Raw genomic sequence first — 27,902 nt, forward strand, 5'->3', positions numbered from 1 at the left:
GGATAACCCAGGAACCCTGTGAACTGGGGAGATGCAGGGCAGCTTGAGGGAGTGAGGGGATGAATGTCCCTGCCTCACCTATTCCACTGATCTGTTTTACACACAATAGTTTTATTTCCCCCGCATAGTTGGCATAACCCCTTGTGTGGGCTCTGTAGGATGGTACACCTCAGCCTTTTGGGAGAAAATACTTTCCTCTTGGCTCTGGGAATGGAGTAGTGTGTCCTTACTCAGCTTGGCTGTAGGGGACCTGCTCTACGCAGTGCAGCAGAGGGCCTCCCTTGGTCTCTGTATGGAAAGGAAGGCAATCTTCAGCCCAGTGCACTCCGCACTAAGCTCCAGAAAGGATCTGTCTGTCAGGGAGGACTCTGGGCAACACCTTGAGCGTGCCAGTTCCATTTTGGTTCAGGTGGAGGCCATCCTTCCTGTTTAGGCTCCTCCTTTCCCAAAAGATTCCCCAGTTCCTCACAAACCAAAATCCTTCTTCCAAACACCATTGTCTCATCCACACATTGAGACCCTGCAGTTCTGTCTATCTGTCTGACCCTGCGTGTGGAACGGGGAGCATGCTACCATGGAGGACCTGGACTTTAATCTCTTACCTTGCAGCCTAAATTTGGCCTTCAGGACCTCTCTTCTACCTTTCCCTGTGTCACTGGTACCTACATGTAACACGACCACTGGCTTCTCCCCAGCGCTGCACGTAAGTCTGTCTAGAAGTCTCAAGATGCCCCCTACCTTTGCACCCAGTGGGCAGTTCGTCATGTGGTAAATTGTAGCTTCACAGGGAGAAAATTCTGGGTATTAAAGAGCTCTTTAATCTAGCCAAGAAACACACAACAAAAACCAATGCCTGGAAGCTGAAGCAAGACAAATTCCAATTAGATAGAGGGCACAGTATTTTAACAGCGAGGGTGATTAATTATTGGAACAAACTACCAAGGGAAATTGTGGATTCTCCTGATATTTTCAGATCGAGATGGGATGCCTTTCTGGAAGATATGCTTCAGTCAAACACAAGCTGTTGATTCAGGGGTAACTGGGTGAAAGTGTGATAGCCTATGTGATACCAAAAGTCAGACTAGATGATGTAATGCTCCCTCCTGGCCTTAACATCTACCAATCTATTTCCATGTTTCCAATTGCGAGATATATATGCAGATGGCAGAAAAGCTGGACCAAACCTGTGGCTCTTCCCCCATGAAGGAGGCAGACTCCGAAGCCATACAGAGCCGCAGGAGGAGTACTTCCTTGGAATAGGGAGCAGTCTATGTGGCTGAATAGCCAATAAGGCTCAAAGACCCACATGGCCTTAGATGCAGTGGCTCATTTCTGCCTGACGAAAATCAGAACAAAACAAAACAGAAAAGTGGTTCTAATTCCATGAGTCTTTACTCAGGCACCACGTCTCTTCAGTCACGTGGAGTTTTGCCTGAGTAACAGCTGAGCTATAACCAGGTAAGGGCTTAAGAGTCTGGCTCTGAGTGGATTAGAAAACTTGCATGGCCTAAGTAATTATGCAAATAGACCCACTGCCAAACAGTGCTGGTTCAGACTGTGTGCTGAAATGGAGGGGATGTGCAGTTTACCTGCTGTCGTGCTGTCAAGGGGCAGCTGGCTGAAGTCCAGTAGAATGCATTATTGGTATTTATCATTTGTATTGCAATAGTGCCGAGAGGAACTACTGAGATCATGGCCCTGTGGTGCTGTATAATCAAACAGTGCGAGACAGTCCCTGCCCTGAACCGTTTACAATCTAGACAAGACAAACGGTGGAAGGGGAAACAAAGGAAGAGACATGGGGAAAGACTTGCCTAAGCCAGGTCAATGACAGAACCAGGAATGTTACACTGGAGTTCCTCTGTCCCCTCTACATCAACTGCCCCAGCTCTCTGACCACTGCTACTCAGGATAACTGGTTAGAGGCACTTCTTTGGTTAATTTTGGTCATGTGAAACCATGAGCAGCCATTGTTGCAACAGACTCAAAATTGGGGTCCAAGTATTATCATGCTTACATGACCTGGGAAACAAGATTCAGGGCTGGAAAAACATATGACACTGATTGCAAAGGACTTAACCATACAGCATGCGTGATCACTAATTTAACATAACCCACAACTGGTTAAAAGGAAATAGGGCTTTGGGTAAAATTTTCAAAAGCACCTAAGTGGCCTATTTTCAAAATAACTTCAGTGCATTTGAAAATTTTACTCTTTAACTTTAGATCTTTTAGGATTATCAAGGCCAAGCATGGAATGTTAGGTTATAGTGGCTGCCATACAAAAAAAAGTAGCAAAAGGAGATTTGATTAGCTTTCTAGACAACATGCTTGTAAAATTTTCTTCTTTTTCTTCTTCCAGCTGTGGTCCCATATGAGGTCGGCTTTTCAAGTTCTCCTCCATTCCAATCTTTCTTGAAGCAGTTCCTCAGAAACTCTGCAACTAATCAAATCCTTTTATATGACGTCCATCCATATAGTCTTTTCTTACCTCCATTTCCAAATTTAATAGCCCGTTTTCTCTTAGCTCATGCCCAAACCGTCTAAGCCTAGATTCCCTCAGCTTTTCTATAATTGGTGCCACCTTTACATTTTCACTAATTTGTTCGCTCTGAACATGATCCATCCTTGTAATTCCAAGCATCCATTTTAATAGGCTGGCAGAATACTACAGTTAAATAAGAAGGAAGAGTAGCTTTATACGGAAGGGCATATAGAGTCCCTCATGAGAAGGGAACTGAAAGTGATGGGTTTGACAGAAGAATGGTATTCAGATGAGCCGATTGAAAGGATAAAAACAAAATACTGAAATCTGCTTGAGAATGGATGAAAATAGCATATGCAAATGCTGGAGAATTAATTCTGTCCGTCTCGGATCTAATGCTTTTCTCACGAGCAAAGAGGGAAGCCCTGGTATCCAAGAGGAATACCCTGTTGTCAGAGAATCAGTGGACCCAGTCTTTGAAATCCAGCTAAGTGTTGTCACAAAAAGAAAAGTCAAATGTATTTTGGGATAAGGAAGGAAAACACAAAATACTTTCTGGACAGAGTTGAGCAACCTCTATGCTAGATGTGCCAGACCCGGGGGGGCAAAAAGTCTGAATTTCCATGAATTCAAAGCAATTTTTTGTTTAGGAGGAATAGTTATTTTGTAGAGACTGTCGCTTTCATTATTGTAGGTCATCAGGGCCACATATCCTTTCAAGCTAGAATTCAGCAAGAATTTTGTCACCAAAAGGTGAACTTGTGGCCAGTAATATTAATGTTGTGAACGGGCCTTTATATTATTGGCCAAGTTTCTGCTTTTAGTCTAATATTTTGAAATACTGTTTTTTTCCTGCCCCCAACAAGAATTTAGAAAATAAAGGGAAGGGTGGTGTAAAGTAAATAAATGGACCATTCTTTCCTGTGTAATGTCCAAACTGCTAGACATGCCTCTCATACCAGGTTCATAGATTCAAAGGCCAGACAGGGCCATTGTGATCATCTAGTCTGACCTCCTGTAGAACACAAGCCAGAGAACTGCCCCCAAATAATTCCTAGAGCAGACCTTTTAGCAGGCTGGTGCAATCTGCTGTATTTACTAATGATTACAAAGTTTAAAGTGCCAGTTTGGTACATGCCCTGATCAGAATGGAGATCCATGAATCTTCCCATAACCTTTGTATCCTTAGCGTGAAGTTCTGGCCTCATTGAAGCCAATGGGAGTTTTGTCATTGACTTTAGTGGGGTCAGAATTTCGCCTTTTGGTCTTGCCAATCTGCGATGGAGAGCATGCCAGGAGACTCCAATGCCCATGAAGAACTCATTGGCTGAAATGGGTCTCTGTGCAGTCACATGAGTTCATCCATTTGCAGCCCAGGCTGTAGGCTCTGATCCTACAAACAGATAAGCACATAATGTCACTTTACTCAAGTGAGTAGTCCCCTTGACTTTAGTGGCATTATGCACATACACCTCTACCCCGATATAACGCTGTCCTCGGGAGCCTAAAAATCTTACCGTGTTATAGGTGAAACCGCGTTATATCGAACTTGCTTTGATCCACCAGAGTGTGCAGCCCCACCCCCCTGGAGCACTGCTTTACCGCGTTATATCCAAATTCGTGTTATATCGGGTCGCGTTATATTGGGGTAGAGGTGTACTTCAGGTACATTAGTGTTTATAGGATCTGGGTCTTAGTAAGTAAATTTTATTTATTTATTTATTTATTTATTTGGAAAGTCTTAGTATCATGAAAAGACATTGTACTGCTCTCTTGAGTTTAAAATATCAAATTGCCCCTCATTTAAATAGAAGTTGATATGTCCTGTCCTATGTCTCTCTCGACACCGATAAAATCAATAATTCTGCATTCAAGTGAGGCTCTTTCTTGTCTGCCTTGCTTTTAGTCCTTTTTCTTCTATGTTCTGTAGATCTTGTGTCTGTCCTTATGTCACATCTTTGTATGTGCAACTCACGTCTGATTCCCATGTTTTCATCCTTTCAGTGATACGTTTTTCACTCTTTGCCCATTCTACCCCTCCCCCCCCGAACTAATTTATTGCATTTTGAGCAAAATTAATAATAAAGGTGACTTTATACCACCAAGCAGTTCCTATTGGCACAGTCAGTGTGGGGTATGTTAACAAACCCCTCCATATTGTATCCGAAAGAGCTGCACTTTTCCTAAGTAGCATTTTGTTACGAAGTTCGTTTGACTGAAAATGTGTTGCATGCTTAACTACCTGCTGGTGAATTTTTCTATGCCAAGTAATGTGTCAGAAGCTAGTGGAGCATAGGAAGTTAATTACTTGTGTGCACACTGTGAAGCAAAAGCAAACAGCAAGGCACCAGTGATACGAAGAATGAGACTTCATTTCAGTCTCCAGAGATTGTGTTGTTAATGAATCCGCTCAATCTGCAGGGAATTGGTAGTGTAGATAAGACCAGGTATGGCTGTGTACTGATACGAAGATTACTCCCTCAACCAAAACATTGTTTTTAGTGAGGGTTTGCTAATATTAAGTAGTTTTTCAAAAGCACTGGTGAGATAAAATGACAGCCTGAATAATTATGGCTGTCTTGAAAAGACATGATGATGATGATCTTTTAATGTGCTCTGCAAACACTATATAAATCCAATATCTTACAGATTTAACACAAGCTCACGGATACACTATTGATTTCATCTGATAGTATAGCTCACTTGGGGCTGCCCCGATGGTGCCATGAATACACAGCATAAGAGCGGCATGTTCAAGGCTAACCCCCCGGCTTTTATGCCTGAGGCCAGTAGGGGCAGGGAACACTGCCTGCTGCATGCCAAGCCAGAAAGACCTTGCAATAGCAGAGGGCATTGCCAGCCCTTCAGGTGGCAGGGTTTGTACTGCCCTTTGAGCCAGATGATGCTCTCAGCTTACACCAGTGTAAATGTAGAGCAGTGGACCAGCCTGTGGCCCAGAGACCTGTTGTAGCCTTCAAGGGCGACTGTCTTAAGGAGAAAATGTCTATTTGATTCTCCATTAAAAGTGTGCATCCTTGCCAGCGTTTGAATCTGCCTTTTCATAGGGGGCGCGGTCTCCCCAACTGCCTTCCACTGCTCCTCCTGCAAACCCAGGGGAGCTAGGAGTCCTCCGTGCAGCTGTGGTCCCTTCCTTGCAGTAGCTGCTCAGCAGCTCCCCACATGGCCACCTGCTGCATTGCAGAAGAGGGAGGCGAGAGTAGCCCTGGTAACTCCATCACCTGCATCCCTGCTGAACTGATGGGCTTCAGGGAGACCAGGGTAGGAGGTTGACTGGTTCTGCTTGAACTTTGGGGAGCTCCTAGTACCGCATGGCTCCCCTTCCTCAGTCACCCAGGACAGACAAGGGGAAAGAAAAAAGATGCTGAGACCCAACAACTAATTATGGCTCCCTGATTCTCTGCCTCAATCCAGGTTAGAGCAGCCTCCATGCTGCTTTAACTTGTGCAAGCAGGCAAAGGTCCCCCAGGGACCATATGCCATCTGGGGATAGCCAGAGTGCAGCAAACTCCAGCTATTCTCCCTCCTGGCCCATGCTGGGGAATACCAACCAGGGCAATTGCATATGGTTTCTGCTTGGTTTGTGGCGCGAAAGGAGAACAACGGGGCGGGGGATCTGCCAATAGGTACTGATGGTGGCTGCTCAATCTGTTTTAAATACTGTATTGAGACCTGAGGCTGCCATTCCTCTAGAGCAGAGGTGGGCAGACTTTTTCCCCTGAGGGCCACATCTGCATATGGAAATTGTATGGCGGGCCATGAATGCTCATGAAATTGGGGGTTGGGTGCAGGAGGGGGTAAGGGCTCCAGCTGGGGGTGCAGACACTGGGGTGGGCCCAGAAATGAAGAGTTCAGGGTGCGGGACGGGGCTCCGGATTGGGGCAGGGGTTCGGAGTGAGGAGAGGGGGAGTGAGGGCTCCTGCTGGGGGTGTGGGTTCTGGGGTGGGGCTGGGGATGAACGGTTTGGGGTGCAGGAGGGTGTTCTGGGCTGGGATCGAGGGGTTCAGAGGGCAGAAGGGGAATCAGGGCTCGGGCAGGGGGTTGGGTGTGCAGGAGGAGGTTGGGGTGCAGGCTCTGGGCAACGGTTGCCTCAAGCAGCTCCCAGAAGCAGCAGCATGTCCCCCCTCTGGCTCCTACGTGGAGGCGTGGCACTGGCCAGCCGGCTCTGCACGCTGCCCTGTCTGCAGGCACCACCCCTGCAGCTCCCATTGGCCGTGGTTCCTGGCCAATGGGAGCTGCAGAGCTGGTGGTTGGGGTAGGGGCAGTGTGTGGAGCCCCCTAGCTGCCGCTATGCGTAGGAGCCAGAGCGGGGGGACATGCTGCTGCTTTTGGGAGCCGCGCGGAGCCACGGCATGTGTGAAGCAGGGCAAGCCCCTGACCCTGCTCCCCGGCTGGAGCGGTGGAGTGGGGCATGCCCCTGACCCTGCTCACCAGCAGGAGCTTGCGGGCCAGATTAGGTTTGATAGTCTGGATGCGGCCTGCAGGCCATAGTTTGCCCACCCCTGCTCTAGAGTGAGTCACTGCTGATGTCACACTGATGTAAACTGAAATCAGTGGAGTTTCCTCTGGATTTAGGCAAGTGTTGCTGAGGGATACATTTAATCCAAGGGGTTCTAAAAATGGGACGTGGGCCCAGACTGTTAAGGTGGGTTGAAAGAATCAAGCCCAGACCATGCGTGAGTACTAAACCTGTGAACACTGAGGGTGCTTATGTTCCCCATGCCATACGTCCTGGAGGGATGTGGTACATTGAGATAATGCCCTACATTTATGTAACACTTCCCATCCACCGGCAGCCCAAATCACTTTACTGCTCTATATTTAGAAACCACTTCACCCACCACTGAGGACAAGAGTCTCAAACAAATTAATTAAAAGAGAAGAAAAAAGCATTAGCTCGGTTTTAATTCAAGCACTCGGTCATGTGGACATCTCTTCAAAACCAGTGCTGTGCAAAGACCGAACGTTTTAGTATGCTGACCTTGTCCAAGACCTTGTCCTTGGCCTTCTTTTTTTAAATTTATTTTCTGCTTGTCCCCAAGTGAGACTGTTGATTTACTGACCGGTTGTTGAGTTTCCAGTTTATCAACGCAATGTTTTTAACAATCAATTTAGCGTTTTGGGTTTTTTTAAATTATTATTGCTATTTATTTGCATTACAGTTGTGCCCAGACAACACAGTTGGTGATGAGGGTCCCACCGAGGCACTGTATTATATAAAAGGACAGTCTCTGTCCCAAAGAGCTCACGCATGATGAGGGATAAAACAAATAAATGGAGGGGAATTCTCTTCATGCGCTCATTTGAACTACGGATTCTCGTACTTTATAGTGTGGAGCAGTATTTAGCAGAGAGATTGTCTCACAAGCACCTTCTCTCCTATTTATGATTGCTCAGGCCACCTCTGCTCGCACTGGATGTCGACTGAGCTCCTAGAAGTTGATGACAGGGAGAGGTAATCTTACTCACTGGTCAGTCTGTGAGACGTATGTCTCTCCCTTCTCCCCCCGTGGGATGTAGGCCAGTTTCCGCTCCAGCTATGGAGCCTGGCTGTTTAGATCAAACTGTAGAGATGAATATTTTAGCTCTAAAGGTCATAAATCTTAGAAATGTAGGGTGGAAGGGGACCTCAAGAGGACATCTAGTCCTGCCCCTGCACTGAGGCAGGACCTGGATTCAACCCCCAATGTGTGGGCCAAGATGGCAGCTGTTTCAAAAGTGGGAATTTATCCAGGATTCAAACTGCTCTGGATCACAGGTGCACCAGTTGCTAAAAACTGACATTTTTTGTTAGTTTGTTTGATGACAACCTGAAAGATTTTTCTAAAGCAGACATTTCCTGTGGAAGTTTCCATTTTGCTGAAAACGTTATTTCCACCAGCTCTCCCTTTGTAGCTTTTTAAACACATTGGCCTAAATTTTCAAAAATGACTAATGATTATGGGTGCCTGAGCTTAATTGACCTTTGAGTTTCAGAAAGTGCTAAGCACCGACCCTTTGAAAATCCAAGCTTTTTAGGGGTCTTACTTTGGGCACTCAAAAATGGTGGCATCCCAAAAACACCTCTGAAAATTTAGGTCATTGAAAGTAGCATTTTGAAAATGGTAATTGTGAAACAGCTGAGGTATAAAACTATAAAATCAGTTCTCTTACATCAGATATAGATGCAGTTACATCTCCTACATATGTCAGATCAAAGAAACTCTTAAAAAAAAAAAAAAAAAGCCCTAAAGTGGGTATTGTGCTGTTGTCTTATTCTAATTCCTGCTGCTGTTACAATTATGGTGGGAAAATAGATTGAATATTCATGATAGGTGGGTCTAGGGAGCATTCAGTATCATTAATTAAAAGCTGGCAATCATGTAAACCTTTTTGAGAACTATTTAATGTGCATATAGTGAAGAGAGGGACATCTGAATTGAATAATCGGTTGTTACAGTGACAATGTTGTCTATAGGGTGGGCAAAACTGTTCCTAACTGAAAAAAATAAGATTGCTGTCGAATCAGGGTTTGTCAAATACTAATTATTCAGGATACACAAATGTTGCTTGTGATATAGTTAAGCAATAAGGGCCAAATGTAGGGTGCATCCCTTAATAAGTCAGATTAGGACCAGCAAGGGGTAATTCAGAGCCCAAGGTAAGGCCAACATTTAACAAGCAGTTGATCTTTTTCTCCGTGTTTTGTTTATTTTTTTAACCCACTTGCTACATGGATGATTTTTCTGGTTTTGTAAATGTAAAAGCTAAGAAGCCAAAGCAGCCACAAGATAAAAATCATTCTTTTTTTCAAGCAGGTTTCCTTAGAAATCCTGAGGGTTCCCATTCCACCATTGCCTTCAGCAGCGCTATATTGACGTAACTCCTCCCTGCCTCTGTTTATTCCCTTTATAGATTGGTCTGTGCTCTCAATCAATGTTTTATTAATCTGTATCCTGCAAAAATTCAATAAAAATAGAAAGTTCTTGGAATGAAGTTTTTTAGTGCAGTTCCCAGAGCCGGGGCTCCAGGGAGGGAAAGGGCTCGAACTGGCTACTCATAAGTTGGCCAGGAGCCAACTGCAGCACTTTCTGTTCCCACAGCCCAGCCTGTATTGAAAATAATTAATTTACAGCGCGGTATCGTTTACATTAGCAGTTTTCATCATTGCGAGCAAGACTGCTAAGTGCACTCCTTAGAGAAAATAGGTTTTCAAAGCTATTGTTCCAACACTAGAAAAAATAATTACAGTGTTTGGTTTTCCTTATGTGCACATATCTAGAGATTGCAACCAAACCTATGAGGGAACTATGTTTTTGCACTAATATAGCATTTTTCAGCTCCAGGGTGCTTAAAATGTTAGCCAGTCCTCACAACATCCCTCCATCTTATAGATGGAGAGAGAGACTGCGGCTGAGTGACTTGCCCACAATGTTAGAAAGGAGTCCGAGACAGGGGCAAGGTTGAATCACTGGGTGGGACCCCACTCTCATTACTCTTATCTGCACACTTGACTCATCGCAGCAAGCCAATGAGGTGCTCCCCAGCCCAGCAAGCATCAATGCCACACCAGGACCTGTCTGAGGCCCTTGTCTCAGGGTGCAATTTCTTGGTTAAACAGAAACGTAGGCAAAATAAAGTAATTTCTGTGCCCAACATGGGCTACAGTTTCCACAGGCTTTCCCCCTCTCCTCTCCCAGCCAGTTCTCATTCCCCAGGCAATCTGCCCAGAGTCACCGAATAGCGGCATGCTTCCTCTGCTCCAGGACCCCACCATAAAAGCTCCCTGCAGTTCCCTAGCTCAGCTGAGCTCTTTCTGGCCTTTACAAGGACCGGGTGCTCTTCAGACCATGACCTGACCTCGAGTCCCACAGCATCAGGTGGGAGGCAGCTTTGGACCAATTGGTTATTTGTTTTTTGTAACTGTTTGTCTTGTGTTCTTCTACTCTGCACTCTTTGGGGCAGGGACTCTCTGTTATTCTATATTGTTCAGTGCCTAGCACAAGGAGGCTGCCTGGCCAGGGCTTCTCAGCCACTACAGAGACACAAATACTAATACATTTGCTTTCAAGGGCCAGCAACACAGCTATCATCCTTCCAGAGAAAGGGGACAAAATGGGGGACTCTATTTGCTAAGGGTCATTGCAAGGCACTATCACCTTGCACATACAGAGTATTCTATCTCCGCAGCACTTGCCTATGCTACCTACTGAAGGAAAACATGTCCAAACTCCTCAATTAAACCTAGGTCTTCCCTGCAGCAATGCAAAGCACTGTCACTGAACCACTGCTCTGACTCGCAATGCACCTTTACATGGTAATTTTCATTAAGATTTATGTTTAATCAGATTTTAAGTAAATGTATCTATGATGATATTTTTAAAAAGCACATAGGCCTTTTTTTCTACAGGCTTAATGGGTTTTTACTCAACTTGCACAGAAGTAAATTTATACTTTCCCCATATAAATTACTCTTGTATTTTCTCTGTGTACTGTAACTTATCACCTCATTCATTAAATGCAGCTCGGTAATGGGCAGTTTTTAAAAGGCCACAGAGACAGACAGTTATACAGTGAACGGTGTGAGATGTCAGATACTTGTGTTAAAAATACAGCAAATTATGAAAAATAGAGGATGTCAATTTATGTATTCTCAGTCACTGGCTACCTATAGGCACATTCTATGCAATAACTTATTCTCCTACTCAATAAGTTCTGCATATTAATTTTATTGATACTGTTGTACTGTGTGTTACATACTATGCAAGTATTGCTGGAATGTTGCATAAAGGGAAGAAACTCGCAAAGACATTAGTCATATCTTTCAGCAGTTTAATGCAAGTCACTCCCCTTATTTTTAAAAAACAATTTATCCACCCCACCTAAGCAAATGCCATTTTCTTGTTTATAGTGGTAAATTATTTAGATCTTGAATGCTGAATATTAGAATGTTTATATAAAAAGCTTGTTTCGCTATATGTTAATTCCACTTTACTATAAGCTTCCTGCATGATTTGTCTTAAGTTTTTGATGTTTTCTTATGCTGGCTATTTATCATACATTTGTGCCCTTGGCAGATGATCAGTACGATGGGAGCTTCATATAAGATTCATGAGAGTTTCATACGACGTTCAAGAACAAAATTAGAATTTTGAAATAATATATGTATGTGAATATGCTTATATACACATACATGTGTGTAAAATTTTTTTATATATATATATATATATTTGTGTTGAGAATACAAGGAAAGAGAAAATACATATGTTAGCAAGTTTTCTGCCAAAAGCAATTGTGAAACAATTTAAGGTTGTCATTAAAGAATGCAGCAACAATAATTCTTTGCAACTATGACTGAGAAAATACAAATTTTAGATTAACATTTCTGAGGTGAATCACTCTGGCTTCAGGTTTAAAAGTTGCAAACACAGGAAAACATGCATCTAGGAGTGTGGCTTGAGGCTCTTATTTTTGCAAATATCTACTCGTGATTAAACATGGCGGAAGCTGTATCACTGACTGTCAGGACTGAGATCCCTACTTTGAACTTTAGGGTACAAATGTAGGGGCCTGCATAAAAACTTCTAAGCTTAATTACCAGCTTAGCTCTGGTTCGGCTGCCACCATTTTCAATGGATTCCCTCCCTGGGAAACCTTGAAAAACCTTCACCAAATCCCTGGTGAAAACAAATCCAACCCCTTGGATTTAAAACAAGGGGAAATTAACCATTCCCCTCCTTCCTCCCACCAACTCCTGGTGAATCAAGATCCAAAACCCCTTTGGATCTAAAACAAGGAAAAAATCAATCAGGTTCTTAAAAAGAAGGTTTTTAATTAAAGAAAAAGGTAAAAATCATCTCTGTAAAATCAGTATGGAAATCAACCTTACAGGGTAATCAAACTTAAAGAGCTCAGAGGACTCCCCTCTAGTCTCAGGTTCAAAGTACAGCAAACAAAGAGAAACACTCTAGTAAAAGGTACATTTACAAGTTGAGAAAACAAAGGAAAACTAACACGCCTTGCCTGGCTATTTACTTACAAGTTTGAAATAGGAGAGGCTTGTTTAGAAAGATGTGGAGAACCTGGATTGATGTCTGGTCCCTCTCATTCCCGGAGAACGAACACACTCCCAAACAAAGAACAAAAACAAAAGCCTTCCCCCCCCAAGATTTGAAAGTATCTTGTCCCCTTATTGGTCCTTTAGGTCAGATGCCAGCCAGGTTACCTGAGCTTCTTAACCCTTTACAGGGAAAAGGATTTTGGAGTCTCTGGCCAGGAGGGATTTATAGTACTGTACACAGGACAGCTATTACCCTTCCCTTTATAGTTATGACACGCCCCCCAAATCACAGATAGTGTTGGATGTTCGGTTCCACACTGGCTGTGATTTCTTCCTGGAGTTCTAGGAGAAAACAGAGTTAATAAGACACATGTACCTTTAGACATACTACTGATTATATAAAAACTAACAATATGTTTCATTCCAAAAACAATTGTTAACCAGTTAACTCTGGGAAACTTTCCCGGGAGAGTGCATCAGCCACTTTGTTAGAAGCTCCCGAAATGTGTTGTATTTCAAAATCAAAATCTTGGAGAGCTAAACTCCACCGAAGAAGTTTTTTGTTATTTCCCTTGGCGGTATGAAGCCACTGTAGCGCAGCATGGTCTGTTTGTAGTTGGAAACGCCGTCCCCAAACATATGGGCGTAGCTTTTCCAGCGCGTACACAATGGCATAGCATTCCTTTTCGCTGATTGACCAATGGCTTTCCCTCTCAGACAGTTTCTTACTGAGAAATACGACAGGATGGAATTCTTGATCCGGTCCTTCCTGCATTAAAACTGCTCCCACGCCTCGCTCGGACGCATCTGTGGTTACTTGGAACGGTTTGTCAAAGTCTGGGGCCCTTAGCACAGGGTCAGACATGAGTGTTGCCTTAAGCTGGTTAAAGGCCTTTTGACACTCATCAGTCCACTGAACTGCATTTGGCTGTTTCTTTCTGGTTAGGTCTGTCAGCGGGGCGGCGATTTGGCTGTAGTGGGGTACAAATCGCCTATAATATCCAGCCAAGCCTAAGAAGGATTGGACCTGTTTCTTAGACTTTGGAACCGGCCACTTTTGGATAGCATCCACTTTGGCCTGTATGGGATTTATAGTTCCTTGACCCACCTGGTGCCCCAGGTAAGTCACTCTGTTTTGGCCTATTTGACACTTTTTAGCCTTAACAGTTAGCCCTGCCTGCTGGATGCGCTCGAAAACTTTTTCCAGGTGCTCCATGTGCTCTGCCCATGAATCAGAAAAAATGGCCACATCGTCGAGGTAGGCAACTGCAGATTCTCCCAATCCTGCTAGGAGACCATCTACAAGTCTTTGGAAGGTGGCGGGTGCATTTCGCAACCCGAAAGGGAGTACATTGAATTCATACATCCCTGCCTGGGTGACGAAGGCTGACCTTTCCTTAGCGGGTTCATCTAGTGGTACTTGCCAGTACCCCTTGGTTAAGTCCAAAGTAGAGATGAATTGGGCATGTCCCAATTTCTCCAATAGCTCATCTGTGCGTGGCATTGGATAGTTGTCAGGACGAGTTACAGCATTTAGCTTACGGTAGTCCACGCAAAAGCGTATTTCCCCATCTGGTTTGGGAACTAGAACCACTGGAGATGCCCATGCACTCTTAGAGGGGCGGATTATACCCATCTGTAGCATGTCCTGGATCTCCCTTTGTATAGCAGCTTTGGCATGAGGTGACTCCCGGTAGGGTGGGGTTCTAATAGGGTGAGCATTACCTGTGTCAATGGAGTGGTATGCCCGTTCGGTCCATCCTGGAGTGGCTGAGAAAATTGGTGCAAAGCTTGTGCACAGCTCCTTGATCTGCTGTCGCTGCAGACGTCCAAGGGTCATGGAGAGGTTCACCTCTTCCACGCCACCATCCTTTTTTCCTTCGTAGTAGACACCTTCAGGCCACTCCGCGTCATCTGTTTCCTGGGCAGTAAACTGGCAAACGTTTAATTCTCTGGAATAAAAGGGCTTAAGAGAATTAACATGGTATACCTTAGGCTTTATGTTGGAGGTGGGGGAGGCTATGAGATAGTTAACAGCTCCTAGGCGCTCCTGGACCGTGAATGGTCCTTCCCACGATGCTTCCATTTTATGGGCCTGGATTGCCTTTAAGACCATGACTTGGTCTCCTACTTTGAAGGACCGTTCTCTGGAATGCTTATCATACCAGGCCTTTTGCTCTTCCTGAGCATCCTTTAGGTTTTCTTTAGCAAGGGCCAAAGAATGTCGGAGGGTGTTTTGTAGGTTGCTTACAAAGTCTAGAATGTTTGTTCCTGGAGAAGGCGTAAACCCCTCCCATTGCTGCTTCACCAACTGTAATGGCCCCTTAACCTCACGGCCATACACAAGTTCAAATGGTGAAAACCCTAAACTGGGATGTGGTACAGCCCTGTAGGCAAAAAGCAACTGCTGCAACACGAGGTCCCAATCATTGGAGTGTTCATTTACAAATTTACGTATCATGGCCCCCAAAGTTCCATTAAACCTCTCCACCAGGCCATTGGTTTCATGGTGGTAAGGGGTGGCAACCAAGTGATTCACCCCATGAGCTTCCCACAGGTTTTCCATGGTTCCTGCCAGGAAGTTAGTTCCCGAATCTGTAAGGATGTCGGAGGGCCAACCTACCCTGGCAAAAATGTCTGTTAATGCCTGGCACACACTTTTAGCCCTGGTGTTGCTTAAGGGTACTGCTTCCGGCCATCGGGTAGCAAAATCCATGAAAGTCAGTACGTACTGCTTTCCTCTGGGTGTCTTCTTTGGGAAAGGACCCAGAATATCCACAGCTACGCGCTGAAATGGGACCTCAATTATGGGTAGTGGCTGGAGAGGGGCTTTAACCTGGTCTTGGGGTTTTCCCACTCGTTGGCACACCTCACAAGACCGGACATAATTAGCAACGTCCTTGCCCATTCCCTCCCAGTGGAAGGACTTCCCCAACCGGTCCTTGGTTCTGTTCACCCCAGAATGGCCACTGGGATGATCATGGGCTAAGCTCAAGAGCTTTACCCGATACTTAGTGGGAACTACCAACTGTCTTTGAGGATGCCAGTCTTCCTGGTGCCCACCAGAAAGAGTCTCCTTGTATAAAAGTCCTTGTTCTACAACAAACCGGGATCGGTTAGAAGAGCTGAGAGGCGGTGGGGTGCTCCGCGCCGCCGCCCAAGCTTTCTGAAGGCTGTCATCTGCTTCCTGCTCGGCCTGGAACTGTTCCCTTGATGCTGGAGACATCAGTTCCTCCTTGGACTGTGGACTGGGGCTTGGTCCCTCTGGAAGCGATGCAGGTGCTGGGGCTGTTTCCATTGACTGTGAACCGCTGTCCGCTGGTGCACTATGTGGTATCTCAGGCTCTGGCTGAGCCTCTTGGGTAGGCTTATCTGCTGCTTCTGCCAGTTCAGGCTCGCTGGTGCCCTCTGGCGTTGGAGTTGTAGACGGGTTTGCAAGCGCTGGACTCAGGGCTGGCAATGGTTCTGGTGCTGGTTGCGTTGCCAGTTCCGGTTCTGGGACTGGCTTTGGCTGGGTCTCTGGGATTGGATCCACTACGGCTGTTGCAGTCGTTGGCAGAGGATCCAGTTCCACCACCTTTGTCTGGGTCTCCGGTAACACAGACGGGGCCCTGGTGGACGGCTCAGGAACAGGGATGGGGGTGAAAGCTTGCTTAGCCTGGCTGCGGGTGACTATTCCCACCCTCTTGGCTACCTTCACATGGTTGGCCAAATCTTCCCCCAGCAGCATGGGAATGGGATAATTGTCATAGACTGCAAAAGTCCACATTCCTGACCAGCCCTTGTACTGGACATGCAACGTGGCTGTAGGCAAGGTTACAGATTGTGACACGAAGGGTTGAATTGTCACTGTAGCCTCTGGGTTGATGAGTTTGGGGTCCACTAGGGATTGGTGGATAGTTGACACTTGAGCCCCAGTGTCCCTCCAGGCGGTAACCTTCTTTCCGCCCACTCTCAAGGTTTCCCTTCGCTCCGAGGGTATGAGAGAGGCATCTGGGTTTGGGGATCTTTGGTGTGATTGGGGTGTAATGAACTGTAATCGGTTAGGGTTCTTGGGGCAGTGAGCCTTTATATGTCCCAGTTCATTACATTTAAAACATCGCCCTGCTAAGGTATCACCGGGGCGATGTTGGTTGGTGGAGACTGGTGTGGTGGGGTGAGAAGGCGTCTGGGGTTTCCCTTGAGATGTGGGTGGGGCCTTGGGTTGTCCCCGGTGGTAAGGTTTTGTTTCGGCTTGCCCCTTCTGATATTCGCTCCAACTGCTACTAGTTTTTTTCTTTTCTGCCACCTCCACCCATTGGGCTCCAATCTCCCCCGCCTCAGTTACAGTTTTGGGCTTCCTATCTAGGATGTACCTTTCTATTTCCTCAGGAACACCCTCTAAAAACTGCTCCATTTTTACTAGGGAAAGCAGATCTTCCAGAGATTTAACATTTGCTCCTGATACCCAGGCATCACAATTTTTGTCAATGTGGTAGGCATGACGGGTAAATGACACATCCGGTTTCCACTTTAGGGCTCTGAACCGCCGACGGGCATGCTCGGGTGTTAGCCCCATTCTGAGTCTGGCCTTGTTTTTAAAAAGTTCATAACTGTTCATGTGTTCCTTAGGCATTTCAGCCGCCACCTCTGCTAAGGGTCCACTGAGCTGCGGCCTCAGCTCTACCATGTACTGGTCTATAGCGATGCTGTATCCAAGGCAGGCCCTTTCAAAATTTTCTAAGAAGGCCTCAGTATCATCGCCTGCCTTGTAGGTGGGGAATCTTCTGGGATGGGAAGTGGTACCTGGAGGGGGGTTGTTAGCATTGGCTGGTGCATCCTGCTTAGCCTTTGCTACTTCCAGTTCATGCTTCCTTTCTTTTTCTCTCTCCTCCATCTCTTTTTCTTTCATCTTCATCTCTTTTTCTTTCAGCTCCATCTCTCTCTTGTGGGCCTCCTCTTTGGCTTTTTCTTCTCTTTCTCTCTGCTCTGTCTCGAGTTTTGTTAATTGAAGCAGTCTCTGATGTTTTCTTTCATTTTCTTCTGCTTCTAGTTTGGCCAGTTCTATTTTGTTAGCTACTTCTTTGGTAGTCATTTTCCTGTTTTCTTGTGCTGGGTCACCCCCTTTGCAGTTGACAAACTGGGAAGCTCTCAGCTCTGGCTGCTGCAGAGTTAACAGTAACTTTCTAACTAGCTACTCCGGAGGATGTAAAAAGAAAAAAAAACAATTCAGCTTGTAAATACCTTTTACCAGTCATTTGCTAATTGAACCCTTCTCTTAACAAAGGACCTGTAAAAAAAACTTAACACCTCTGCCTTCAGGCAAGGAGAGATAAGATATGCATCTATCTACTTCTAGCTCGGCTTTCCAAGCAGCTAGAAGGAAAAAAAATCTCACTGGCTTTTTGGGTATAAAATGATCCCACCGCTATTCACCATGTCAGGACTGAGATCCCTACTTTGAACTTTAGGGTACAAATGTAGGGGCCTGCATAAAAACTTCTAAGCTTAATTACCAGCTTAGCTCTGGTTCGGCTGCCACCATTTTCAATGGATTCCCTCCCTGGGAAACCTTGAAAAACCTTCACCAAATCCCTGGTGAAAACAAATCCAACCCCTTGGATTTAAAACAAGGGGAAATTAACCATTCCCCTCCTTCCTCCCACCAACTCCTGGTGAATCAAGATCCAAAACCCCTTTGGATCTAAAACAAGGAAAAAATCAATCAGGTTCTTAAAAAGAAGGTTTTTAATTAAAGAAAAAGGTAAAAATCATCTCTGTAAAATCAGTATGGAAATCAACCTTACAGGGTAATCAAACTTAAAGAGCTCAGAGGACTCCCCTCTAGTCTCAGGTTCAAAGTACAGCAAACAAAGAGAAACACTCTAGTAAAAGGTACATTTACAAGTTGAGAAAACAAAGGAAAACTAACACGCCTTGCCTGGCTATTTACTTACAAGTTTGAAATAGGAGAGGCTTGTTTAGAAAGATGTGGAGAACCTGGATTGATGTCTGGTCCCTCTCATTCCCGGAGAACGAACACACTCCCAAACAAAGAACAAAAACAAAAGCCTTCCCCCCCCAAGATTTGAAAGTATCTTGTCCCCTTATTGGTCCTTTAGGTCAGATGCCAGCCAGGTTACCTGAGCTTCTTAACCCTTTACAGGGAAAAGGATTTTGGAGTCTCTGGCCAGGAGGGATTTATAGTACTGTACACAGGACAGCTATTACCCTTCCCTTTATAGTTATGACACTGACAAAATAAATCTTTTTTAGATATGCTTTGCTGCTAAAAAAGAAAATATTTAGACATTCCCTCTAGGTATGCTGGGAATAAATAGTTATGATTATTAACATTGTGACTGGCTAACAATTGTTAAAGATTAATACTTTTCGTTGCGTCTGACAAAGTGGGTATTCACCCACGAAAACTCATGCTCCAATACTTCTGTTAGTCTATAAGGTGCTACAGGACTCTTTGTCGCTTTTTACTTCTTGTTTGTCTGTTCACCAGTCCAAACCTTTCTTACTCTAGATGTTACCCAGCAACCTTTTGATTATAAAGGACCCTGCTAAGGTTTACATGCCAAGCACTGTAATTTCAAATACCTCTCATTGGATCTTGTCCTTGGTAGATGTTTCGTTCAGCTGTGTTATTCTCAAAGAACTGCCATCCATTGTTTGTTGTTCTTGCTCCTCATGAACCCCTTTCTGTTCTGAGCTTGCAAAACCAAAAAGATGATGCTTATAACCTTGTTTAGGCCTCTGAGTGCAACTCTCCAGCATCTTGCTCTTGGTATTAGGTCTCTCATTTTTCAAGTAGTAATTGGAATTTTCTGCAAGTGTGAGCCTCTCATGTTAAACAGAGTGATGACAGAGAATAATAAAATGAAAAGCCCTTTTCCCCTCAGGGTAGGAAATCCTCAGATCATTGTTCAAACCAGCATTGTGATCTCTAACTACTTCGCTCTGTTTCTCCATCTCTTGGAGCTAGATACATTCTTTTTAGAGCAACGCAGGATAATTTCAGCAATTTCTCCCCCAGTATAATAATTCAAACAACTCAACTGCTTCTTCTGGGATGGCAAGGCCTCTGAAAGATGCAACTGATTGTATCAAGGCTTCCAGGGATTTTTATACTTTTTACCCCTGCAGTCTCATGACAAATTACTTAGCAAGAGATAAGTCAGTCACTCAAAGTGTTCTTTTTTGCCTTATGTCTAAATGCCGTCTTCCCGATTCATCTTGACTGCTTTACTCTATTCCTTCTTCAATGGAGAGTCACAGGGTGCTATGAATCAGCTGCTCTGGTTCTGAGGTGCACACTACAAGTGGCCCTGTCTCCTCATTTAACCCTTTCAATTTGAAGTCCTCCTTCTTGAGGTGCCTTCCTAACCTTAGCATCACAAGGGCTTTTAAATTGCTACATTTATGGGGAAGTCTTGTGTTACGGAGTCAAGTAGTATGTTTGAACCCTTTCTCCCATGAAGTGTTAAGACTGGGATTTCCAAAGGAACTTAAAAGTCTGTAGCTTCCATTGATTTCGGTGGTGTTTGGGCACCTAACTCACTTATGCCCTTTTAAAAATTCCAACCTCTAAGTAGAAAGTGTAACCGTGGAATTTAGAATTGGTGCCAACTTGATGGTAGGTAAGATTCTGAATCATATTTCATAAAGAGAGCTGGTTCTTGCTGGGACAGGAGAATTATGACAAGGGCCCTGGTGTGACGCTTTGGTGATTTAAGCCGGCAGCCTTGTTCAACAAAACTTTAGTGTTCTTGAGCAGATCATATCTGCAAGTTTATGGGAAGGAACAGTGCCTCTTTATTCCTTGCCCTGCCAGACTAGTGAGAGTCCTTACTTACTTCTGTCCCTGCATCCGAAGAAGTGGGCTGTAGCCCACGAAAGCTTATGCTCTAATAAATTTGTTAGTCTCTAAGGTGCCACAAGTACTCCTGTTCTTCTTTCTGTCCCTGAGACAGCCTTGAGTCTGAGTATGCTGTTGACATGCAGCCATGACCTGGTAAACAGCTTTTTTTGTGGAGAGACTAATTCTTTCCATCAGTCCCTAGTAGTTGGTTTGGTGTTGACCCTAAAAGAGACATGGGATTCTTCCCTGCTGCCTCACTGGAATTGGGAGCTATCATGCCTTCATACATCAAGGGTCCTGTTTTCAAAAGTACCTAAGTCATGTCGGAGCCTAGATCCTATTGACTTAGGCTCTTAATGGTCTCCTTAATCCCCAACGCCTTTCTGAAATGTGTACCCCTCTAGTGGTTTAAGCAGGCTTAAACCTTGTAGGAGGGCTACCCAATGCCAGATGCCACTAGCAGCCTGCCTCCAGCCCAACGAGAACAGGAACCTGATCATTTGCACACTGTTTGGGCACACTAATTCTTGTAGACCATTCCTTCGTATGATGACAGTCCAGGTTTGTTTTTTCTCTGCTCTGAAAAGCCAGACAAACTAGTTGAGCATTAAAAGCTGGATATGGGTCAATGAAGAGAAGGGCAGGTTGGGAGGAATGAGAGGTACATGTCTACCCCCACCGCCAGTTTTTGATGGTTCTGTTGATATCTGCCTTGTACAAGCTGTATGTTTCATATGCTATCACTCCTGGTCTGTACTAAGCAACAGAGGGTCCTGTGGCACCTTTGAGACTAACAGAAGTACTGGGAGCATAAGCTTTCGTGGGTAAGAACATCACTTCTTCAGATGCAAGAGAAGTGAGTCTTGCATATGAAGAAGTGAGGTTCTTACCCACGAAAGCTTATGCTCCCAGTACTTCTGTTAGTCTCAAAGGTGCCACAGGACCCTCTGTTGCTTTTTACAGATTCAGACTAACACGGCTACCCCTCTGATACTGGTCTGTACTGTTATTGATGAGTGGTCTCCCTTCAGGGATGGAATAGGTATCCCTACCATGTGACCAAAGTAATTGAGCCTCAGTTGGGCTGGTGCTGAAGCCTAATTATAGAAATGTTCGGTCACTTTGCAAATGTCCCTCCCATTTGCTATTGGAAATGAAGGATGTGTTAGGAGTCAAGGCAATTGAGCACTCTAAGGTTGTTGTGTAAGTGGGATCAAAAATTGGCCGATTGTATGCCAGGTCCGGGGCTCAGAGTGAGATCCATGCGTTCATGTCAAAGTGCAAGGAAAGTGAGCTCTAGAAAAATAAATTTTATATTCTATCTTTATTTCCAACTGGTAAATGAATGATCAGCATAAGATAACTCGTACATGGTACCACGTGTCAAATTAAGTGTGTTGTTATGTAAAGAAGTATATGAAGACCATGAATTTATATAAAGATAACTGAGCCGGTAATTGGAAAGTTAATGGAAATGAGGGAAATTTCAAAGTTGCAATACAAATGCGGCTTTAAAAAGTTATATTTTTAGACAATAGTTTCATGAAGGAAAAATAAATACATTTGACTGAGTAAAAAAAATCCATGGAAGTTTATATCAGCTTTAATTAGATTTTGGCTGAATTCATTATTTTTAATGGTTTTTCATTAGTGAAGCCTAGTCATTATTTGGGATGTACAGTAGCAGGAAGAAAAACAAGGTAATTTTGGATTCTATTTAAAGAACAGCTTATATATTAAAAGGCTATTAATAAAAATCCTGCAGTAGCTGACAGAAAATTTTAGCGTAAGAAAAGATTTTAGAGCTGCCGGTTGAACGAGGAATATTTCCTCATCCTGAGGAAAACTTGATGTTCATTACGGAACCTAGCTAGGAAACGACAAGTAGTTTCCGATGAGCATAAATGAAAGAAACCTTGACTGTTGCGTGCTGCTTCAGATGCCTGAATTCATATGATAAGAGACAGTTGCACGCCTAAGATTACTGACCTAGGCTCTGAGCCCATACCGCTAAAGTCAACAGGAGTTTTGCCATTAACTTCAATAGGAGTGTGGTCAAGTCACTAGAGACCAATCATGCAAAATTAGATTCTGAGGCCGCTGGCCCATGGAAGATCTGTAAACTTCTATAGCTCAGCAAACTCCTGAGCTGTCCGAGAGGAGTACTAACCACCACGGGATCCCAAATACGGCTATCCAGCCACAGGGGGTGGAAAACCACTCTGCGTGGGAAGCATTTCAAATCCTGGAGTTACTGGGCCTTCCACAGGTAGCTGGTCTGTTTTGAAGGTCAGCCAAGGAGAGGAAAACAGGGCCGGGAGGCCTGACAACTCTGTCTATAAGGCAATCAGTGGCCTCAGTGGGAAACTCTCAGTACGATGGCTCGTAAGAGAGGGAAGCTTTCCCAATGACGCAAAATAAATGGGGTGAGACCGTGCAAGTCTCTGTTCTTGATTCCTGTCCCGCCACCTTACCCAGTGGTCATCCATCTCCTCCCTACGTGAACAGTTACCCAATCCTGATCCTCTTGTTACTGCTCTCCTTGACCCCCTGTTTCCATAGCCGGGGGGTTAATGCAGCCCTTGTACCATAGCACACGTCATTAATCTGTTATGTTTGCAGTGTGTTGCTCATTGGACTTATTAGCACAATATAGTGTAAAGGCTTATTCAGGTTAGATGGAGAGCTCCTCAGAGCAGGGGCATTCTCCTTGAGTGCTTGAAAAGTGCTTAGCACAGAATGGGTGCTAACATTAATAACTAATGATGCTAAAGGTCACCACCGTGCAGGTCTATAATATTTCTCTGCAGATATTCCTTCTGGCACTAGAACTCAAGGACAAGGGTGGTTGACATTTTATTATAATTCACATGTATTCCCGGCGTTTCCTGTGGAAGCCTGTATTGTTCGTGAGTAAAGAAAGGCTTCCAGTATCAAGTTTTGAACACTGAATTATTTGTCAGCCATTAAATGCCCAATTCAACTTCAATCCAAATTTTACCTGATTAAAATTGTGATGCTTGCAAATGCAAATAGTTTTACGTTTCTCTGTTTCAGACCAGTAAATGTCACATGTAAGATGCAGGGATTTTTTTTTACTAGGTTTAAGTTAAATGCAATCTTTATTTAGTGTCATGTTTTTATTTAAAAGCATTTATTTAAAGTTCTAAAAAACAAAGAATTCAATATAGCAGGACAGGTGCAACTGTGAATGATTAATGATATAATTCTCAGTACTTTATAAAGTGTCTAACCCTGAAGAGATTTATACAGTGCAGAATGGCAATTGTGCTTTGATGTAGGGAATAGGTAATCAATACCTGCAAGCTTAGAAAGTGTTCTATTTCCTCCACTAATGATGTAGGTTTTTTGCAAGGCAAGGGTGTCTGGAGCATGAGACACTTAGAAGAAGAATTAATTTGAAATCTGTAGTGGAAGATCAGTTTCAATTAAAACTCCACTTGAATGTACCTGGAAAAAAGCAAGCTGTTACACTTAAACCTTCTGATGGTTATGAGCGAATAAATAAATCTTTCTGGGCTAACCTCTTGATTACATTTTTACAGGGTGTTAAGCTAATTTTTCCTGAGTGTGAAGTATTATTTATTTACCCCGATTCTCAAAATCTAAAAGAAAAACTCATCCCCTTTCTTATCTTGTAAAAATGATATGGGGGACAGCCTCAGCTGCTAAAACTTGGCATAGCTCCATTGAAATCAATGGGACTATGCTCCTTTACATCAGCGGGGGGATCTGGCCCTACATTTCTCACTATTGACAATTGCTGGCATTATAGTGCGGATCATATTGTGTGTAGCAATTTGCATGCCACACTAGCATGCAGTGAAAATAGACTGTTAGTGGAGCTAGAGCATTTCAAAAAGTTCCAAAAGAAAATTAATGGAAAATCCCCAGTTTAAAAAATCCCATGGTGATTCTAAATAGCAGGTCTTAAACTTAGCTTTGTGACAGTGATACAAAATGGCAGAACTCACAACCACAGCACAGCTTTCAGTTGTGGATTTGAATAGCTCAGAGTGTTATTGCGTTACTTTTTTTTTTAATAATTCAGCACCAATATGGAAGCATTTTATGCATATAACAATAATACGATCACATAAAGATGCAGCTGCACTTCCATTAGTAAATCCTAGATTTAGATCCAAAGGGAGCTGGTAATTGTCTAGAAGGAGATTATCAATTATTAAAGCAATGCAGAACGGGTATAATTTTCAAAAGCATGTAAGCGATTTAGGAGCCCAAATCCTGTTTTTAGTAGTGACTTAGGTTCCTAACTCCTAGGGGAGTTAGGGACCTAAATATCTGTGAGCATCTGGGCTGTAGGAGCATGAATTTCACTGAAAGTCAATGGGACTTATGCACCAAAGTGCCTAAGTCACTTTTAAAAATGGGACTTCGTTTTGCTGGTCACTTAGGCACTTTTGAAAATTTTACCCGTATGTCAAATCAAATTAACAAGACATTTTCTCTGCAAATTGATCAACAGTTCTGATTTTCAAAAAGGTCTGTGCCTTGCAAATGTCCATAAAGGAACAATCCTATAGTTCTTATTCAGGAAAATCTCCCACTGATTGCAGTGGTCACCAAAGCATTGTGAGTGGGTGCAATGCGATCCATCAGGCCTTTTCTGCCCCCAACTGGAAGCATTGGCAACCTGACATCTGCCTGCTAAGGGACAACCCGCTCAGGCCAAGCTACCAACAAGACACAATTCTCCAGAGCCAAGAAGAGCCATGAGGAGACACTGACCAATTGGGATCCAGAAGGCCTGTTAAGATGGCTTACATGCTTCTTCTCAAGATCACTGAGTGAGACTGTGACGGAGGAGGGGTGCCTCAGAACTAGCCCAGAATCCCAGGGCCTTAGCTTCAAGTATTTGCCTTTGATGTATGTTTGCTTGTTTATAGGAGCAGCCAGGCAAATTCTGAGTTTGTTACTGTTTGACTCGTCAAAGACTGATACTGAACTTACACTGTGGGCTGCCACAACTGGTGAATTGAGGCAGCAAGTGCCTGGAGTGCCAAACTTGGCCCAGCAGGGGGCACTGCATCGCAGCCCTGCCGAAGACGGTGGGGTTTTCAAATGCCACTAATTCTTGTTTGAGTGGTAGAACTCCCATTGTCTTCAATGGAAAGACTGTTAGGCCAGTGGTGAACACTTTGGAAATCCAGACCTTTGTCTGACTTTGTAACAATACCAACATGTGATAGCTTGAGGGTTATCTGCATTACTGGGCCTTTTGAAATGTAACAAATTTCATTGCCATTTTAATGCAAACTTGCTTGTAGGCTATCTAAGTGGCCAACTAATATGCCACAGAACAGTTATGCATTAAAACACTTTGGTAAGGAAATTCTGTCTAGAAACAGAACATGTTTAGGATTTAATAATTGGGTTCCCTTTAATTGGGAATTCATTTTAAGTGGCTTTTACTCAGAGTATAAACTGAATCAGGAGCTATGTTATTCTAAATAGAGCAGAGACCATAGATGATTTTTAAAACACATTTCCATTTTGCCAGCTTTTCGTTTTAACGAACTGAACACTTTTGTTCGGATTAACGTGTAGCGTTTGTATGTGATGAGTACCAAGCACAATATCAAGGTACCCTCTAAAATGGCCTGCATTAGAACAACCCATTGGAAGATGAGTGCGATTTGTAGGGTGCCCTTCAGACAGAAGGAGTTTAGAATTCCCTCAGCCAGGAGGATCAACCTGCACAACCTTCTCTGATCAAAATGACACTAAAATCGGAATAGCTGTTATGTTTGATTGCCTTATGCTAGGTCAAGGGGCAAAACGACAGGATGCAATCCAATATCTCATATCTTAAGCCACATATGTATTTTACTTATAGAATCATAGAAGGTAAGGGAGAGGGATAGCTCAGTGGTTTGAGCATTGGCCTGCTAAACCCAGGGTTGTGAGTTCAATCCTTGAGAGGGCCACTTAGGGATCTGGGGCAAAATCAGTACTTGGTCCAGCTAGTGAAGGCAGGGGGCTGGACTCAATGATCTTTCAAGGTCCCTTCCAGTTCTAGGAGATAGGATATCTCCATTAATTTAAGATTAGGGTTGGACGAGACCTCAGGAGGTCATCTAGTCCAACCCCCTGCTCAAAGCAGGACCAACACCAGCTAAATCATCCTAGCCAGGGCTTTGTCAAGCCTGACCTTAAAAACCTCTAAGGATGAAGATTCCACCACCTCCCTAAGTAACCCATTCCAGTCCTTCACCACCCTCCTAGTGAAATAGTGTTTCCTAATATCCAACCTAGACCTCTTGAGACCATTACTCCTTGTTCTGTCATCTGCCACCACTGAGAACAGCTGAGCTCCATCCTCTTTGGAACCCCCTTTCAGGTAATTATCTCCCTTTACAAACTGTAAAAATCAAACAAGCTCCTCCCTACTGTATACAGATAAAAAGTGGGGAGAGAGGATGGAGACGTGTCAGTTTCTGGCACTGTTTCTGCGGTTGGCTAGCTATCCTATCTCAAGCAAACACTGCTGTGCTAGATGTACAGATCTGTATGCAAGACACTGCTGATCTGTCCATGGTGCATCACATTGCTACTATTTGACTTTTGGCGGGGAGATTTGGAAGAGTAATTTAATCAACTGAGAAATTAGATGAAAACAGATTTGAGTAGTGAGAAAAATAAAAGCACAAAAAAGGATAAATGGTAGAAGACAATGCTGTGCTGTCACTCGCCTCTACCATTTCTCCTTTCTGTAGTTTATTTCTTGTACCACCCAAGTTTGTTCACACTTAATTTCTCAGTTGATTTAAATTAAGTTCCCCCCTGGTTGCCTGCTTTTAGAACCTAAAATAAAACAGCAGTTATTTAAGATCATATTATCTTAACCTGTCACACAAACTAGAGTAAATGCGTTATTAGTATATTAATTATCTAATGCAAACAGGTAAACTACATAACTTTCTACTATTTCTCTAGCTATTTGAAAGTTCCTGTAACACCATACTAACTCATAACTCAGTCATGAAGGGATTGGCAAATTGCAAATAATTTTATAGAAGGGCAATTTAAAATAACAGTATTGTTGCTTATTGCTAGAAGGAAAATTTACTGCATAAAGTTAATGGATTTCAGTCTCTTCATAGGTTGCATGCAGGAAATATAGCAGCAGCGTAGTTACCTTGGGAACTAAAATGCGTGCTGCCTTTACTTAGGGATAGTCTTGTCACTGTTGGCCCATCAGAACAATAAGTTGTTGGTCTTTTCTTTTAACAGGTACATATGGTCCTGAGCACTGGGTTACTTCAAGTGTGGACTGTGGAAGCACTCACCAGTCTCCAGTAGACATCGTAGACCATCAGGCACGTGTGGGAGATGAATATCAAGAATTACAGCTTGATGGTTTCGACAGCGAATCCTCTAACAAGACATGGATGAAAAACACTGGGAAAACTGGTATGTTCTTTCCTCTTTGTCTCCGTAAGCCTGCCTGCAATCAATTAATAACTCAA

The 27,902-nt window shown here is 43.8% G+C and overlaps 1 protein-coding gene across 6 annotated transcripts in view; it reads left to right on the forward strand.

The window, feature by feature from the left end:
* The window catches only part of PTPRG (protein tyrosine phosphatase receptor type G), a 605,523-nt gene that overhangs the window by 282,650 nt on the left and 294,971 nt on the right, over window positions 1–27,902 (forward strand). For all 6 annotated transcript variants that reach the window (XM_054036350.1, XM_054036352.1, XM_054036347.1 and 3 more), the window contains exon 3: window positions 27,667–27,846. In XM_054036350.1, coding sequence (XP_053892325.1) covers window positions 27,667–27,846 — 180 coding nt within the window. The remainder of the gene's footprint in view (window positions 1–27,666; window positions 27,847–27,902) is intronic.

Source organism: Malaclemys terrapin, chromosome 7 (assembly GCF_027887155.1).
Source record: "Malaclemys terrapin pileata isolate rMalTer1 chromosome 7, rMalTer1.hap1, whole genome shotgun sequence".
In the NCBI taxonomy this organism is placed as follows: domain Eukaryota; kingdom Metazoa; phylum Chordata; order Testudines; family Emydidae; genus Malaclemys; species Malaclemys terrapin.